Genomic DNA, 13808 nt, shown 5'->3' with positions numbered 1-13808 from the left:
CAGAAAGTCCATCTTGTCAAGATTTGTTCGGTTTATGGGGTGGGATTTCTTATTTATGTCCGACTCTTGGACTGTTTTTTTTTTTTTTTTGGATATATGGAGACTAATATGAATTAGGGTGCAAGGGTATTTCTTGTTGATTTCAAGCACAAAAGTTCATTACAAACCCAGCTGGGAAGGGATTGGGGGAGGTGCTGAAAGTTAAAGCCACAGCAGTAAATTTTCAATACAAGAGAAAACCTCCTTAAAAATCACCTAGGGGCTCTTTTAAACCTTTATTGTTTTTTTCAGCATAAAAGCAACTTCAGAGGAGGCTGGAGATTTCAAAGCTCTCTGGCTCTAACTGCCTCCTGGGAACAGTGTGGAAGCTTCCCTAATCATAGAGGAGTTAATGCAGGCCTCCTCTGGGGGAAGAAGTCTCTAATGGGAGGAAATAAATGGGCCCTTGCCTTGCAGATGGTCCCCAGCCCTCCCCTCACTGGAATTCTTCTGGCTCTGTGAGCTAGCCTCATCTTCAGTTGTGCTTTTTTTTTTTTTTTTTTTTTTTTTGAGACAGTCTCACTCTGTCACCCAGGCTGTGGTGCAGTGGTGCACTGCAGCCTCCGCCTCCCGGGTTCAAGCAATTCTCCTGCCTGAGCCTCCTGAGTAACTGGGATTACAGGCATGTGCCACCACACTTGGCTAATTTTTTGTATTTTTAGTAGAAACAGGGTGTCGCCATGTTGGCCAGGCTGGTCTCAAACTTCTGACCTCATGTGATCCACCCACCTCAGCCTCCCAAAGTGCTGGGATTACAAGCGTGAGCCATTGCACCCAGCCCAGTTGTGCTTTAATCCTTACATTCCCCTTTTCTGAAATTGTCTTGAGTTCGCAGCTGTCACGCAAATCAAGAAAAATTCTTGGTAATGGATCCCAAGCTCTCCACCACTTTGCCCTCCCACCTTCCTTACCTAACTGCTGTTGGCTCCCACTGACATCAGTCCACATTCTCCGCATGAGGCTGGCAAACCTGCAAAACTCCCACCTCTCGTGTTTGTTACCCTGCCCTGCTGCTCTCGCTCCTGGTGACTGAGGCCCTTCGTACTTGGCCCTCATCTCTGGAATGTACACAGCTGTCATCCTAGGCCCCAGCTCCTTTACACACAAGCTCTTTCTGCTGTACAGGGGCCCTGAGGATAGAGACCAGCAGCTGTGCCGACTCACTCCCTGGCTCTGCCGGGTGCTGCACACTGTCTTCATTAACGTTATCTGTGTGGTTTTTTTCTTTTGTTTTCCTCTTCCTTCAGGTACAGAGTGAAGACAGTGTCCTCCTGTTTGTTATTGCCTGGACGATCACGGAAATCATCCGTTACTCCTTTTATACATTCAGTCTGTTAAACCATCTGCCTTACCTCATCAAATGGGCCAGGTAAAAAAGCACATGGAATGAAGGCTCACTTTTGAAATGGTCTGTCATTGCATTTACCTTATATTGCCTAAATATTGCCTCCAAGTTTCTAAAAATAAAATTGATACAGGGGTTGGGTAGAAATCTTGTCTGTAGATTTCATCAGAATAGGACTCTGTACTTAACTTTGACTAACGGAAATACTGTTTTAAGGTTTTTATATTTTACTTAAATTATTTTAATTGGACTCAGTTCTTTTCAATTAAATTATACAGTATTTTCTTTTTAAAAAAAATTTCATCACTGGCCGGGCGCGGTGGCTCAAGCCTGTAATCCCAGCACTTTGGGAGGCCGAGACGGGCGGATCACGAGGTCAGGAGATCGAGACCATCCTGGCTAACACGGTGAAACCCCGTCTCTACTAAAAAATACAAAAAAAATTAGCCGGGCGCGGTGGTGGGCACCTGTAGTCCCAGCTTCTCGGGAGGCTGAGGCAGGAGAATGGCGTGAACCCGGGAGGCGGAGCTTGCAGTGAGCTGAGATCCGGCCACTGCACTCCAGCCTGGGCGACAGAGCGAGACTCCATCTCAAAAAAAAAAAAAAAAATTTCATCACCAAGTAGCAATCAATAGAGATTTGCTGCAACATCCCTTTTTTGTCCATATCATCACATTTTACTGATGAGCTTCTGCCATTGTGATGGGTGTTTTTGGACCGAGTCCTATTCTCCTAGTCTCAATTTTGCCAAGAAGCTGTGACTCTTAAATTAATTTTTAGGTAATAACAAGCATTACATGGCAGTTTTAGTGTATCGCTGTTATTTTGCTTTGTTTTTACAAGTAATGATGACTTTGGTAAAAGGCTAGTAGTTCATCTGCTTACCTTAATGAGTCCATGAGACAGTTGTAGGCAGTTTTCTGAGCTGGGAAAGACTTTGAGGAAGAGTGACAAAGCACAAGGATCCAGTTGTCCCTGGAGCTGAAACGCCTTATTTGGTGGAAGGAAAGCAGTGGTTCCTAGACTATTTATGAGTTCAGTAATTAAATTAGGGACATAATCCGATTGTTTCCAACATTTCGAGTATGGGAACTCCTTCGTTATTTTTATTGTTTTTCTCATTTGCAATGAACATTTTTATTAGGAAAGGGGAAGAATGGGAAACAGAGCAGTTACTAACCAACCTGGACAGCCACTGTGAAAGCTGTTTACCCTGATTGTTAGGGAAGTCTGTTGACCAAGCCCTGATTTCACTGTTGGAGAAAGATTCTTTCGTCCACTGTTCTCCACGGCCTCTGAAAGATTTTTTTCCACCATCCTACTTAGTGTGGCTAAAATTGGCAGTGGGGAATATGTCTTCCCTTCCACTTCAGAGATCTTCAACACAATTCCTGTACACAGAAGTTTGTAGTCTGTTGTACATTGTGAGCCACAAACAGCCAAAGGCTGTTGAAAGTCTGAGCTGATGATTCCTTTAGCAATACTTACAGCGGCTTACAGTTCCATAGGGCAGTGACTGCTCTCTGAATTCTTTGAGGAATGTGGAGAACTCATTTTTAAAGAGAGAAAAATTATGCAGATTCCCCTCCCATGTGACGATAATCGTAATTGTGGGGTGTTTTGATTGGAAAATTACATAGTAACCAAAAGCTATTATGAATTTTAAGTTTTTTTAATTGCATATATTTAATTTTTCACAATAGCACGTACAAACATTTGAAAAATAGTAGCAGTATACAGATGTTTGTGCTATTTTTGTTGTTGTTCAGTCTTTGCGTGTGGTGTGGAATTCCTAGACCACATGTTCCAACACCTCCGCCACTACCACCCCAACCCCATCCCAAGACCCACAGGGCAGGACCCTTCAATATAAACAATATAAACCATGACTCAGTTCCCCTACTTTACCAGCATTTGGCATCACTTTAGTTATTTTAGAGCATAATTTTGAAGAGTTGTTTATTTCGTCAGACCAAATTTTGAGACTGCCTGAACAGACTTTATTTTGTCATTAGACCATTTGGAAACATATACCTGCTGTAGGCTGGTTTCAAAAACTGGCTTGTAAAACCTGAATCTGAATAGCAGGTATACAGGAAAATGTATAAACAATCATTTTCTAAAAGACCAGGACTGATTAGAAGGGTGGGAAGTGCAGCTTCCTCCTAAAGCTGACTTTGAGCCTCAGTAATGAATATTTTGTTTTGCTTTAGGTACACACTTTTCATTGTGCTGTACCCAATGGGAGTGTCAGGAGAACTGCTCACAATATATGCAGCTCTGCCCTTTGTCAGACAAGCTGGCCTGTATTCCATCAGTTTACCCAACAAATACAATTTCTCTTTTGATTACCATGCATTCCTGATTCTAATAATGATCTCCTACATTCCAAGTAAGTAAACAGTTATGCATATATTTAATTATGTTTTAAAATTTGGCTCTACAATAACTAGAGTTAAATATCTTTGACTGTTTTTGCACTATATCCAAGTAAATGTAAATCTCATTTATTGGGAATTCTTCTTGGTTTTTTTGAATGCTGACTATCAAAGGGAATTTTTTCCAGTAGTAATTGAATAAAGATGAACCCTTCTCAATACAGTTGCCAAAATGCAGCCCTTCTCAGCATGTGGGTTTGAAACTGAGTACAAGGCTAGGTTAAGTATATATTGGGGAAAGTACTGAATGGAAAACAAAAAAGCCATTAAAGGCCTTACCTTGATTGTAGTTTTCTCTCTCTTAAGAACTGCTTGTTACGGTATTTGAAAAACATGGTAAAAAGACTTTTGCATTGGTTACTATATCGAAATAGACATTTAACTTCATTTTGAATTGATTGATAGTTAACTAGAAACATAACAAAATAATAATAGATTTATTTTTTTCCACATTTTTCATTTTCTTGTTGAGCACTGATTGGGACACAGTGTTCTCTTCAAGATGGTTTTTAATTATTTTAATAGTACTGCTGAAGATTTAAGTATATGGATAATCAAATGTGCCTATCAGTGTATTCAGTGACAGAGAAAAAGACACGTTTGATGTCTCTGTGAAGTGAGCCCTACTTTCTGAGGATGAAGAGTTTAGTCCTATGCTGGAATTCTGATGTTCAATTATAAATCCTATGATTGATTTCTGCATACCAAAAGATCTTCTTATAACCAAGGACATACAATGTTAGTGGTTCTTCTCATTTAGCTATTTCTATAACCATTGTAACTCTGAATCTTATTTTAATCTAGAAAAGATGCTATATTCTTCCCTAAACCCCAGGTTAAATTCAGACAGGGTTGGACTTCTCTTCATTCCACGGCATCACCAGAATGAATCATCCTAACAAAGTGACATGCTTGTGTCCCTCTGTGGAAAATTGCATTTCATGCTTTGTGAGAAAAAAACTACATCTAGATTTCATGTGAGTGTTTATCTTGCAGAAATTCTTGGATACAGTTCTGCTTCATGATTCATTTTCCACTCTTTATTCATGATCGAGTCCTCCTCTCTAGTGCTGGAATCATAGCAACCAGAGGCCATCTCTCTTCAAATGTAAAAAGTAGTTGATTTTCCAACAGACGATAAATGTGAAATCATCTAAATGTTTAAGTAATAAAAATTAACTAATAGTTTTTCACCTTTCTAATTTTGTTTTTTTTAAGAGTTTCATTTTCCAGTCTCTAGAGCAGCAGTTCACAGTTGCAGTTTTACCACACTCAGAGTAACTAACACATATTATCCCAGTGGGCACCACAGGCTTTATTTGAATTCACCATGGTCAAATGAATAGGAGACATGTACCATACTGGGTGACTGGGAGAGAGGCAGGGAGGTTTTTATGAAATCAGATCCATAACAAGCTGCTTCCACATGGACAAAAATCTAGGAGTTCCTACCTGAGAGTTCCTGCAAGACTTCCAACCTCTCTAGGAAGCAGGGCTTCCTTCCAGGAACTACTCCCCAGGGCAGCCTCCATCTGTCTGCATGTTTGTCTCTTTGTGCTCTGGTAGCCAACCAGTGCTGAGCTTTGCCTCTTCCTTCTGAGCTCTTGGTGTAGTGACAGTGCCTGGGTACCACATGCGGCCTCCATGACGATAGCGTTCCTGAGGGAAACCCACTGCTGTGAGCTCAAAAGAGATAGAGGAAAGAGAAGACACTGACCCCAGAGCCAGTTGTCTTCTAGAGCAGCAGTCCCCACAACCTTTTTGGCACCAGGGACCAGTTTCATGGAAGACAGTTTTTCCCTGGGCAGTGCGGGGGATGGTTTCAGGATGAAACTGTTCTACCTTAGATCATCAGGCATTAGATTCTCATAAGAAACATATAACCTAGATCCCTTGAATGTGCAGTTTACAACAGGGTTCACACTTCTGTGAGAATCCAAAGCCACAGCCGGTCTGACAGGAGGCAGAACTCAGGCAGTAATGCTCATTTGCCCACCACTCACCTCCCGCTGTGCAGCTCGGTTCCAACAGGTAGGGGTTGGGTACCCCTGTTTTAGAGAGTAGGAAAGGACTCTCCTCCCAACAGAAGTCTGCTTTCTTTACCTTAAGTAATTCCCCCTTGCAGTCCCAGCCTCCTTTTGGTAAGAGAACTTGGCTCAGTTAAAGTCTAACATAATTTCTTTTTCTAAGGCAGCTTACCTCTTGTAGACCAGGGAAAAAGGTGGATCTCAAATAATGATTAAAAGATTCCCTGCAAACCTCGGACTCCTCCCCCAGGTTCAAGATGGCACACAGACCACCTCTCCTGATGCGAGTCACCTGGTGCCTGCTGGCCTCACTGTGCTCTGGCCTGAGCCAGCAGCTCTGGATGTCCTCAGGGGTTCAGGTTGTTACTGTTGAGGCCAGAGTGTACAGTTCATTCTGGCCAGCTGCACGTTTCCAACTTTCCAAAGCTTTATATTTATCAGAAGAAAATGCAGAATTAGGAGGTTGCTGTTGACATGCAGTCTCCTTTAACAAATTTGGTTTTCTTTCTACAAGGTAGTGTTATTTTAATCTTTAATGGCAAGTTGATGATACACATGTATTATATAAAGTAACACCTCCTTTTCATGGGCCTCATCCATTGTTGCGTTGTTGCACACATAGCCTAAATTGTGGCTCATGAGACTTGGCCCCAGGAGTTTCCTCATATTGGGGTGCCTTGGCCAGGTGCTCCTGCCCTATTCTGCTGTAGTTGCAATATATACAGGATTAGTACAACACAGTCCCTGCAGGACTCAGTAGATGTCTACGGCCTGTTTACATTCCACCCCCAAATTGGTGAAAATTGGTTATGGGGGAGGGAGCCAAAAAAGGGCAAGATACATTGATGAGGGGTGAGGACCTGGAGAAGCTGGCACTTTCCGGGTTGTCAGTAACCATAACCACACCTCTGATTTTTAGAGCAACCAAGGAGACTTGGCCCAGGCAGAGAGTGTATCTGGTGCTCTCGCCCTCCACAGTTCTCTCCCCAGAGGGGAAGAGAGCCCCAAGAGGGCTGGCCATCTTCTTAAAGAAAGGAGGGCCCAGCAGCACCCACACCCCGCTGACCCCCAACACACAGGGACCGACACACACACGTGCCCAGCAGTGTCCCCATTCTGTGTCCCCTGAACTGGGAGAACAGAAGGTGGAATTCTCAATAGCCTGTTCTCAGGTTGAGGGGTTTTTTCAGTGCTATTCCTCAGTGTAGCTCATGTTGTTAAAAGTAGCAGCCATGCATCTGGAAAGCTTTCAGTGTCATGGTCGGGTTCAGTCTGAACATGTAGGTGATTCAGATGGAGACAGAATCACAGTTCTGGTCAGCCAGAAGGCCACTGCCTGAACTGTGGAGAATAGGCCAGGCACCCTAGGCCCTTGGCCTCCCATCCACATTCCTTTCTCTGGGTACTGAGGAATCTCTGGGAGATGTAAAGGAGTGAAAGCACCATCATCTGACCCCTCTGGTAGGTGGCAGGCCCTGCCCATGGAAATGAACGTCTGCATGGCCATCTTCCTTGAACTGCCACCAAGGGCTTAATGCATAACTTCCAGGTCATTATTCTCCCCCGGGCCATCTGAGCCAGCTGTGAGGCTGCAGCTGCCGGTTGTGTGAACACAAATGCAACCAGTGGAAGGTTTTGAGCATGCCCAGCTCACAGTTTCCCTTCGCTACAGTAAATCTATAGAAATGGGACTGGCCCCACATTTTTAAACAATTACAATTAACATTCCTTATGGTTTAATTATATCTTGACTTCCAGTTTTTAGATTATAGAGCTTGTCAGATTTTCTGCCTTTCATGCCAAAATAGTTCTCTGCCTATTGAATTATGTGTTTAAGTGAGGTCTTTCCTGTGAACAGCGTCCTGCCTGGCAGTAGCAATGGCGTGGACGGCAGCCCTGTTCCACATGCTGCCTCCTCTGCAGGTTGGCAGATCTTTGTCACACATGCACTGGTGTCCCGGCGTGCTTTGGGAGGATCATTTGAAATTTGGCCAGCTTGGAACCCATTTAAAAAGGAAGAAACTTGTCAGGAGAGAGTTGGGAGTAGTAGAAATTATCTTCCAAAAATATGCGTGACCGTCTGAAAAAGAGAGACTGGGCTGGGCTTGGTAGCTCATGCCTATAGTCTTAGCACTTTGGGAGGCTGAGGTGGGCACACCCCTTGACCCCAGGGGTTCCAGACAAGCCTGGGCAACATAGGGAGATCCCATCTCTACAAAAAATGCAAAATTAGTCAGATGTGAAATGGTGTGCACCTGTAGTCCCAGCTACTCAGGAGGCTGAGCCGGGAGGATTGACTGAACCCAGGAGGTCCAGGCCATGAGCGAAGATCACAGCACTGCACACCAGCCTGGGTGACAAAGCAAGACCCTGTCTAAAAAAGTAATATCAATAAAATAAAGATTGGAGCTGTTGGAGAGATGAGGAGAGGAAGGGTATTGTACAACAAAGAGCATTTCACCTGGAGTTGTTTACACACAGTAACCTTGTGAAGTCTGGGTGGCTCAAACTGGTATTTCCTAGAGGGACACTATAGGCATTTTGGGTGGGATACTTCTTAGTAGTGGGTACTGTCATACATTGTGGCATGTTTTAGCATCCCTGGCCTCATATGCCAACTGCCAGTACCCTTTCCCTTTCTCCCTTATTTCCAAATAGTCAAACTATCGAAATAGTTCCAAATAGTTCTGAGGGAGGCAGTACCACCCCATTCATTTGAGAACCAGTGCTTTTTGAAGTATTCTGTGAAATGACCAAGAACAGAAGAATCCCCAGTGCCTAAGACACTGGCTTGCATTTCATAAGGCCTTTTTTTTTTTTTTAACATCCAAACCTGGCTTAGTTGTGTTCAAAGCAAATGTGGCATTCCTCCTTCTCCTCCTCAAGTCTTTACCCAAAACTACTTCCCAAGAGAGGTTGTTCTTCCCAAAGAACCACCTGTCCTGGGACCAGATGGGGCTAGGCTGAGGGTCAGGAGCCAAGAGCCTGGTCCCAATTCTGTCCGGGACTTACTATGAGACCCCAGGCAAGTTGCTAACCCTCTCTGGAGCTCAAATTCCTCCTCTTTGAAATAGGAATAATAACTTCATCACTAGAATTCTTCACCTGGTTGTTGTGAAGTTAGTCAGAATAAATGTGGAGATAATACATGAAAGAATATTATTTGGCTGCTGTGTGGCATCGAGATAGGTCATGATAGTGACAATAGTGTCTGTCACTGTATTCCACACCACTTTTTCCCTCAGCTAAAGCAGGAAAAGAAAGATGGTAAGTCTCTCTGTGTTTTTTCTCCCTTTCCCCAAGCCCACTTTGTTACCTTCCTTGGTTGCTGGATGAGAAATTAGTCAGAGGGTTAGAGAGGACCTCAAGTTCATATGCTTTAAATAGAGCATGGAATTTTAAACCATCCTCTTAACCAACTTTTCTTTTCTTTTCAGTTTTTCCCCAGTTGTATTTCCACATGATACACCAGAGAAGAAAGATCCTTTCTCATACTGAAGAGCACAAGAAATTTGAATAGTTCCTGCTTTCTGCACCTCCCACCAAAACAAACTTTTCAATGATCAAAAAATGCTGCAGACTTTTTGAGTTCCCAATACGTTTCATAGAAAATAAGTAAGAACTATTTTTAAAATATTCAAACAAAACTAAAACAAAAATCCAGTGTCACGTGGGCCTGAGATTTTATTTTAGAAAAAGATTGTTACATAAAACACCCTAGCCAGTTCATCTCAGCATGCTCTTTCAACCAGAAGTTCCTAATATTTATGATGGCACTAGAAAGGGATTTGACATTTTATGTCCTTCTGTGTCCTTCATGTATCTGATCAGTAAAGACCTGTAACACTAAGTACTTGAGAGTTACAGTCTGAATAATGAAGTCGTACCAACTGAATAGCCCAGCTTGCAGTATAGTTATGTTTCAGTCTGCAGTGTGTTTAGCATTCCCTTGTCAAAGTGCTTGACTGCATGCTGGAAACTATTTGTATTTTTGAAGCGGCAAACTCTGTTCTCTGGAATGCTCTGAAGTTATGGCTGGGACCTATCCCCTCATATCTAATGAATGAATTATAAAATGTATATGCCTATGAAGCTTCGGGGTAGTGCCTATAATCAGAAAACAACTTAGAACCCTTTTGTTTGTTTTAAATTGAGTCATTACTGCCTGCCACTAAGAAACGTGCTTGAATCTAATAAGTATGTGTATACCGTAAAGAATATATCTTATCTGGAGCTCAGCCTCAATCATATCTTAACAAAATGACAGGTCTCAGAAAGGGGGAGCTCAATAGCTCATAAGCGACAAGTCCTTTTCACAGCACTGTTCTCAGAACACCTCTGAGTAACGTGTTTGCCAGTAGCTATTCTCACTGATGCACTGATGACCCTGAAGAAGCTGATCCAGCCACGTAGGAATGGAGGCTCTGTTACTGAAAGCACATGGAACGTGTTGCTTTAGAAAGGTAGTCAGAAAACATTCAGGAATAGGTTTATACACCATTATTGTTTTATTTTTTAATTTTCATTCGCTCTTTTGTTTGGATACTTTTGCTAATTAAGGTCCTATGTTAATTTCCACCAAGCTATAAGTCCATAGGCAGTAAAACATTCCACTTGGGCCATCATGAGCTAAAAGCAGTATCATCTCCGCGTGTTGGAGCAGCCAAGAAATAGTTTGGTCCTACCGACATTATCTCATCCATGCCACATCCTCATATGATTTAATTGCTCAACCATGCGTTTAAAACTCCTCAAGAAAGGGCTGGTACTGCAACTGTAGGTAAACTGAAAAAAAAAATAAGAAAGAAAGAGTTGGATGAAAATGTGAAAGCCCGAGTTTAGATGTCCATTAAGTATTAAATAGCACAGTATCTTTATGGAGCCTTTTTTCCTCCCCCCCCCCCTGCAGCTTTTTTTTTTTTTTTTTTTTTTTTTGGGGGGGGGGTTGATGTTGAACTTTAAGACTTTAAAAGTTTAGCTTATTGAGTAGTTGTCATTTAAAGTATAATTGCGAATATCAGAAAACTCATACTGGAAAACTAAATTTTTTTTTTCTCTTTTGAGACGGAGTCTCACTCTGTTGCCCAGGCTGGAGTGCAGTGGCGTGATCTCGGCTCACTGCAAGCTCCACCTCCCGGGTTCATGCCATCCTCCTGCCTCAGCCTCCCGAGTAGCTGGGACTACAGGTGTGTGCCACCACACCCGGCTAATTTTTTTTTGTATTTTTAGTAGAGACGGGGTTTCACCGTGTTAGCCAGGATGGTCTCGATCTCCTGACCTCATGATCTGCCCGCCTCGGCCTCCCAAAGTGCTGGGATTACAGGCGTGAGCCATTGTGCCCGGCCCCTGGAAAACTAAATTTTTAAGTGCTTATTTTTATAGAAGTTTGAAAATTTAATGCAGGCAGGTGTGTAATAAATTATTTTTGAATTTCAGCACTCAACTTGGGCGTGTTGAGATTAGAATCTATTCTTGTATTTGATAGACAAAATATGTGGGAAAGATTTTTTCATGCCTTTTCTCTCGTTTTATTCTTCCATAATGTATTTCTACTATAAAATAGAATCAACTTGGGTTATATTTGTCATATTACTTTATTCTGTTAGATTTTTTCAGTTGTTTTTGGGAAAATTCTAGAAGTCAGGATGAAAAATGCAGCTTTTCCAGGGTTGCTGGACTGGGGGTTTTATTTGGGCCGCTTTATTATAATTTGTCACTACTTATGAAAAACATTCTGTTGCAAACAGTGCTGTTGCATTGAATTGAACTTTGGCAATGAGAACACAGCACACAGCTCCCTTTTCAAAAAGGGTCTTAACCCCAGTGTGTATTTTTGTACATCAACATTTAGAATACTTATGGCAGATAAGTAAGGCATGTCACTGTGTCCTTCAATAACCTCTCTAACTGGTTTCTTTATCCCTAACATGAATTCATTTCTCCTTTGAAGTCATTTATTCTTTTATAAATTGAAAACAACCACACCACCAAATGTCACACCTTCTTAATAAAGTGTGAACAAGGAATGTCATGTTTTTGTGGGTATTTTGTCAGACTTAGCGGTTTCATTTCAGGGCATAGTCAAAGGCATCATCTTCCCAACTACCCACTTGATTGTGTGTTTCAGATCCCCTCCGTGGGGGCCTTCTTCTGACAGAGAGAATTCTTTGAGGTCCGTAGTAGTGCTTTTGTCGGCAAAGACTGCTAATCTGCATCTTGCTGCGTTATGTTTGCTGAGGTTGGGCTCATTCATTTAACATGTACCAACCGTTACCTAGAGGCACCATGGAGAGTTAGTCATGGAATAAAGCACTGGCCTTGCAGATGAAAAACTGTCTCCAGAGCAGACTTCTGACAGGAAAGGTTTAGGTGCTGGAGAGTTGAAGAGGTATAAGAAGAGATCATGCCCTCATTTTTCACTTATTTTTTTGGTTATTCATTTATAATAAAAGGTTGGCATTGATGTGGTCCAACCTGCAAATTACTTGCAGTTCTGAGTTTCAGATAAAACATTAAATTCAATACATACTGCTCCTTTGAAATTTGGGTAAAAAATTATACAACCGTATATATAGTCATTTTTGTATTTTTTCTATGTTGTGAAAACCAAAATTGTAATTTTATAAGTCTTTGATTCACTAAAATTATATAATTTAAATGTATTTTTTGTATATTTAGAAATAAGGAGTCCAGAGACTATGCTTAACTTTCTATGCATGCATTTGAAAGCTGTTTTTACCTGATAATGTTAATGTGGTAATAAGTTGTATTCATAAAATACTGATCTGTGTTGCATTTCAAAATAAACTGATGTGTGCTCTGCCTGGATTTGAAATACCTACCAGTGAGTGCAATGATTTTTCATAGTCAGTAGGCCTGAATGTGGTGTTTCAGGAATATGGGAGAATTTCAGTTCAGTTACGGACTCCAGCTCTTTAACAATTTTAAAATCTAATTCTGCTATTCATAATGGTTCTGCACTTACAGGAAAGACAGACTATATTAAGAGGTTTCCAAAAAGTCCTTCCCTGCCAGTCAGTCTTCAGGCTAAGCCAGTCTGCAAGCTGGCTGCAGAGGGACAAGGGGTTCCTCATGCAAGTGACCAGAGAATCTGAGATATTAATCAGCACAGGGTTGAGGACCCTTGTCTTATAACAAGCCGGGGTTTTGTTAGTGTAACTTTTCTTTTTTTGTTTTGAGACAGAGTTTTGCTGCTGTTGCCCAGGCTAGAGTGCAAAGGCACAATCTCGGCTCACTGCAACCTCCACCTCCCAGGTTCAAGCGGTGTTTCTTCCTCAGCCTCCCAAGTAGCTGGGATTACAGGCGCCCACCACCAAACCCGGCTAATTTTTTGTATTTTTAGTAGAGACAGGGTTTCACCATGTTGACCATGCTGGTCTCGAACTCGTGACCTCAGGTGGTCCACCCACCTCAGCCTCCCAAAGTGCTAGGATTACAGGCATGAGCCACCATGCCCAGTCTGTTAGTGTAACTTTTCTAACAGAAGTTCAGTGGGGAGATCCTGTTGCCCAGCACTGTTCATCTTATATTAAAGCAAGATGTGGTGAAGTTCAAGTACTTCATCCTGAAAATGCTTCCAAACACAGGAATCCCAGGAACGGCCCCCCTCACTCAGGCTGGCAGTAAGAAGTGGTGGGAAGGACACTGCCTTGGGGTGTCCTCTGCTGGGTCACAGCTGATCTAGCTCTAGGCCTCCAGTGCTGGGTATGTCCTAGTTACTTTTCCCAGTGACCTCTTGATCATGGTGCCTGCAGCAGTGATGTGCTCCCCATCTGAGCCTGCCGGCTCTTTCTCAGATCATCACCACAGCCTAAGAGTGTGGTCTTTGTTCCAAAGGGGAACACTTCCCTTCTAAATGCCGTCTGATTACGGTCTAGATGTTCCCAGCATAGAGGTTAGACCACCTCTCTCCTCGTGTAGAGCCTATTCAGCTTCAGA

The 13808-nt window shown here is 42.4% G+C and overlaps 1 protein-coding gene across 8 annotated transcripts in view; it reads left to right on the top strand.

Annotated features, from left to right (window-relative positions):
• The window catches only part of HACD2 (3-hydroxyacyl-CoA dehydratase 2), a 95983-nt gene extending 83295 nt beyond the window's left edge, over positions 1–12688 (top strand). For 5 of the 8 annotated variants that reach the window (XM_003894022.3, XM_021934134.2, XM_021934131.2 and 2 more), the window contains 3 exons: positions 1287–1408; positions 3598–3776; positions 9287–12688. In XM_003894022.3, the coding sequence (XP_003894071.1) occupies positions 1287–1408; positions 3598–3776; positions 9287–9369 (384 nt within the window). In that variant the 3' untranslated portion in view covers positions 9370–12688. The other 3 variants (XR_002520298.2, XM_017955215.3, XM_017955216.2) reach the window with 3 other exon arrangements.
• Positions 12689–13808: the final 1120 nt, after the last annotated feature.

The sequence above is a fragment of the Papio anubis genome, chromosome 2 (genome assembly GCF_008728515.1).
Source record: "Papio anubis isolate 15944 chromosome 2, Panubis1.0, whole genome shotgun sequence".
Lineage (NCBI taxonomy): Eukaryota > Metazoa > Chordata > Mammalia > Primates > Cercopithecidae > Papio > Papio anubis.
The sequence above is the reverse complement of the archived record's forward strand: the minus strand, read 5'-3'. Positions and strand labels throughout refer to the sequence as shown.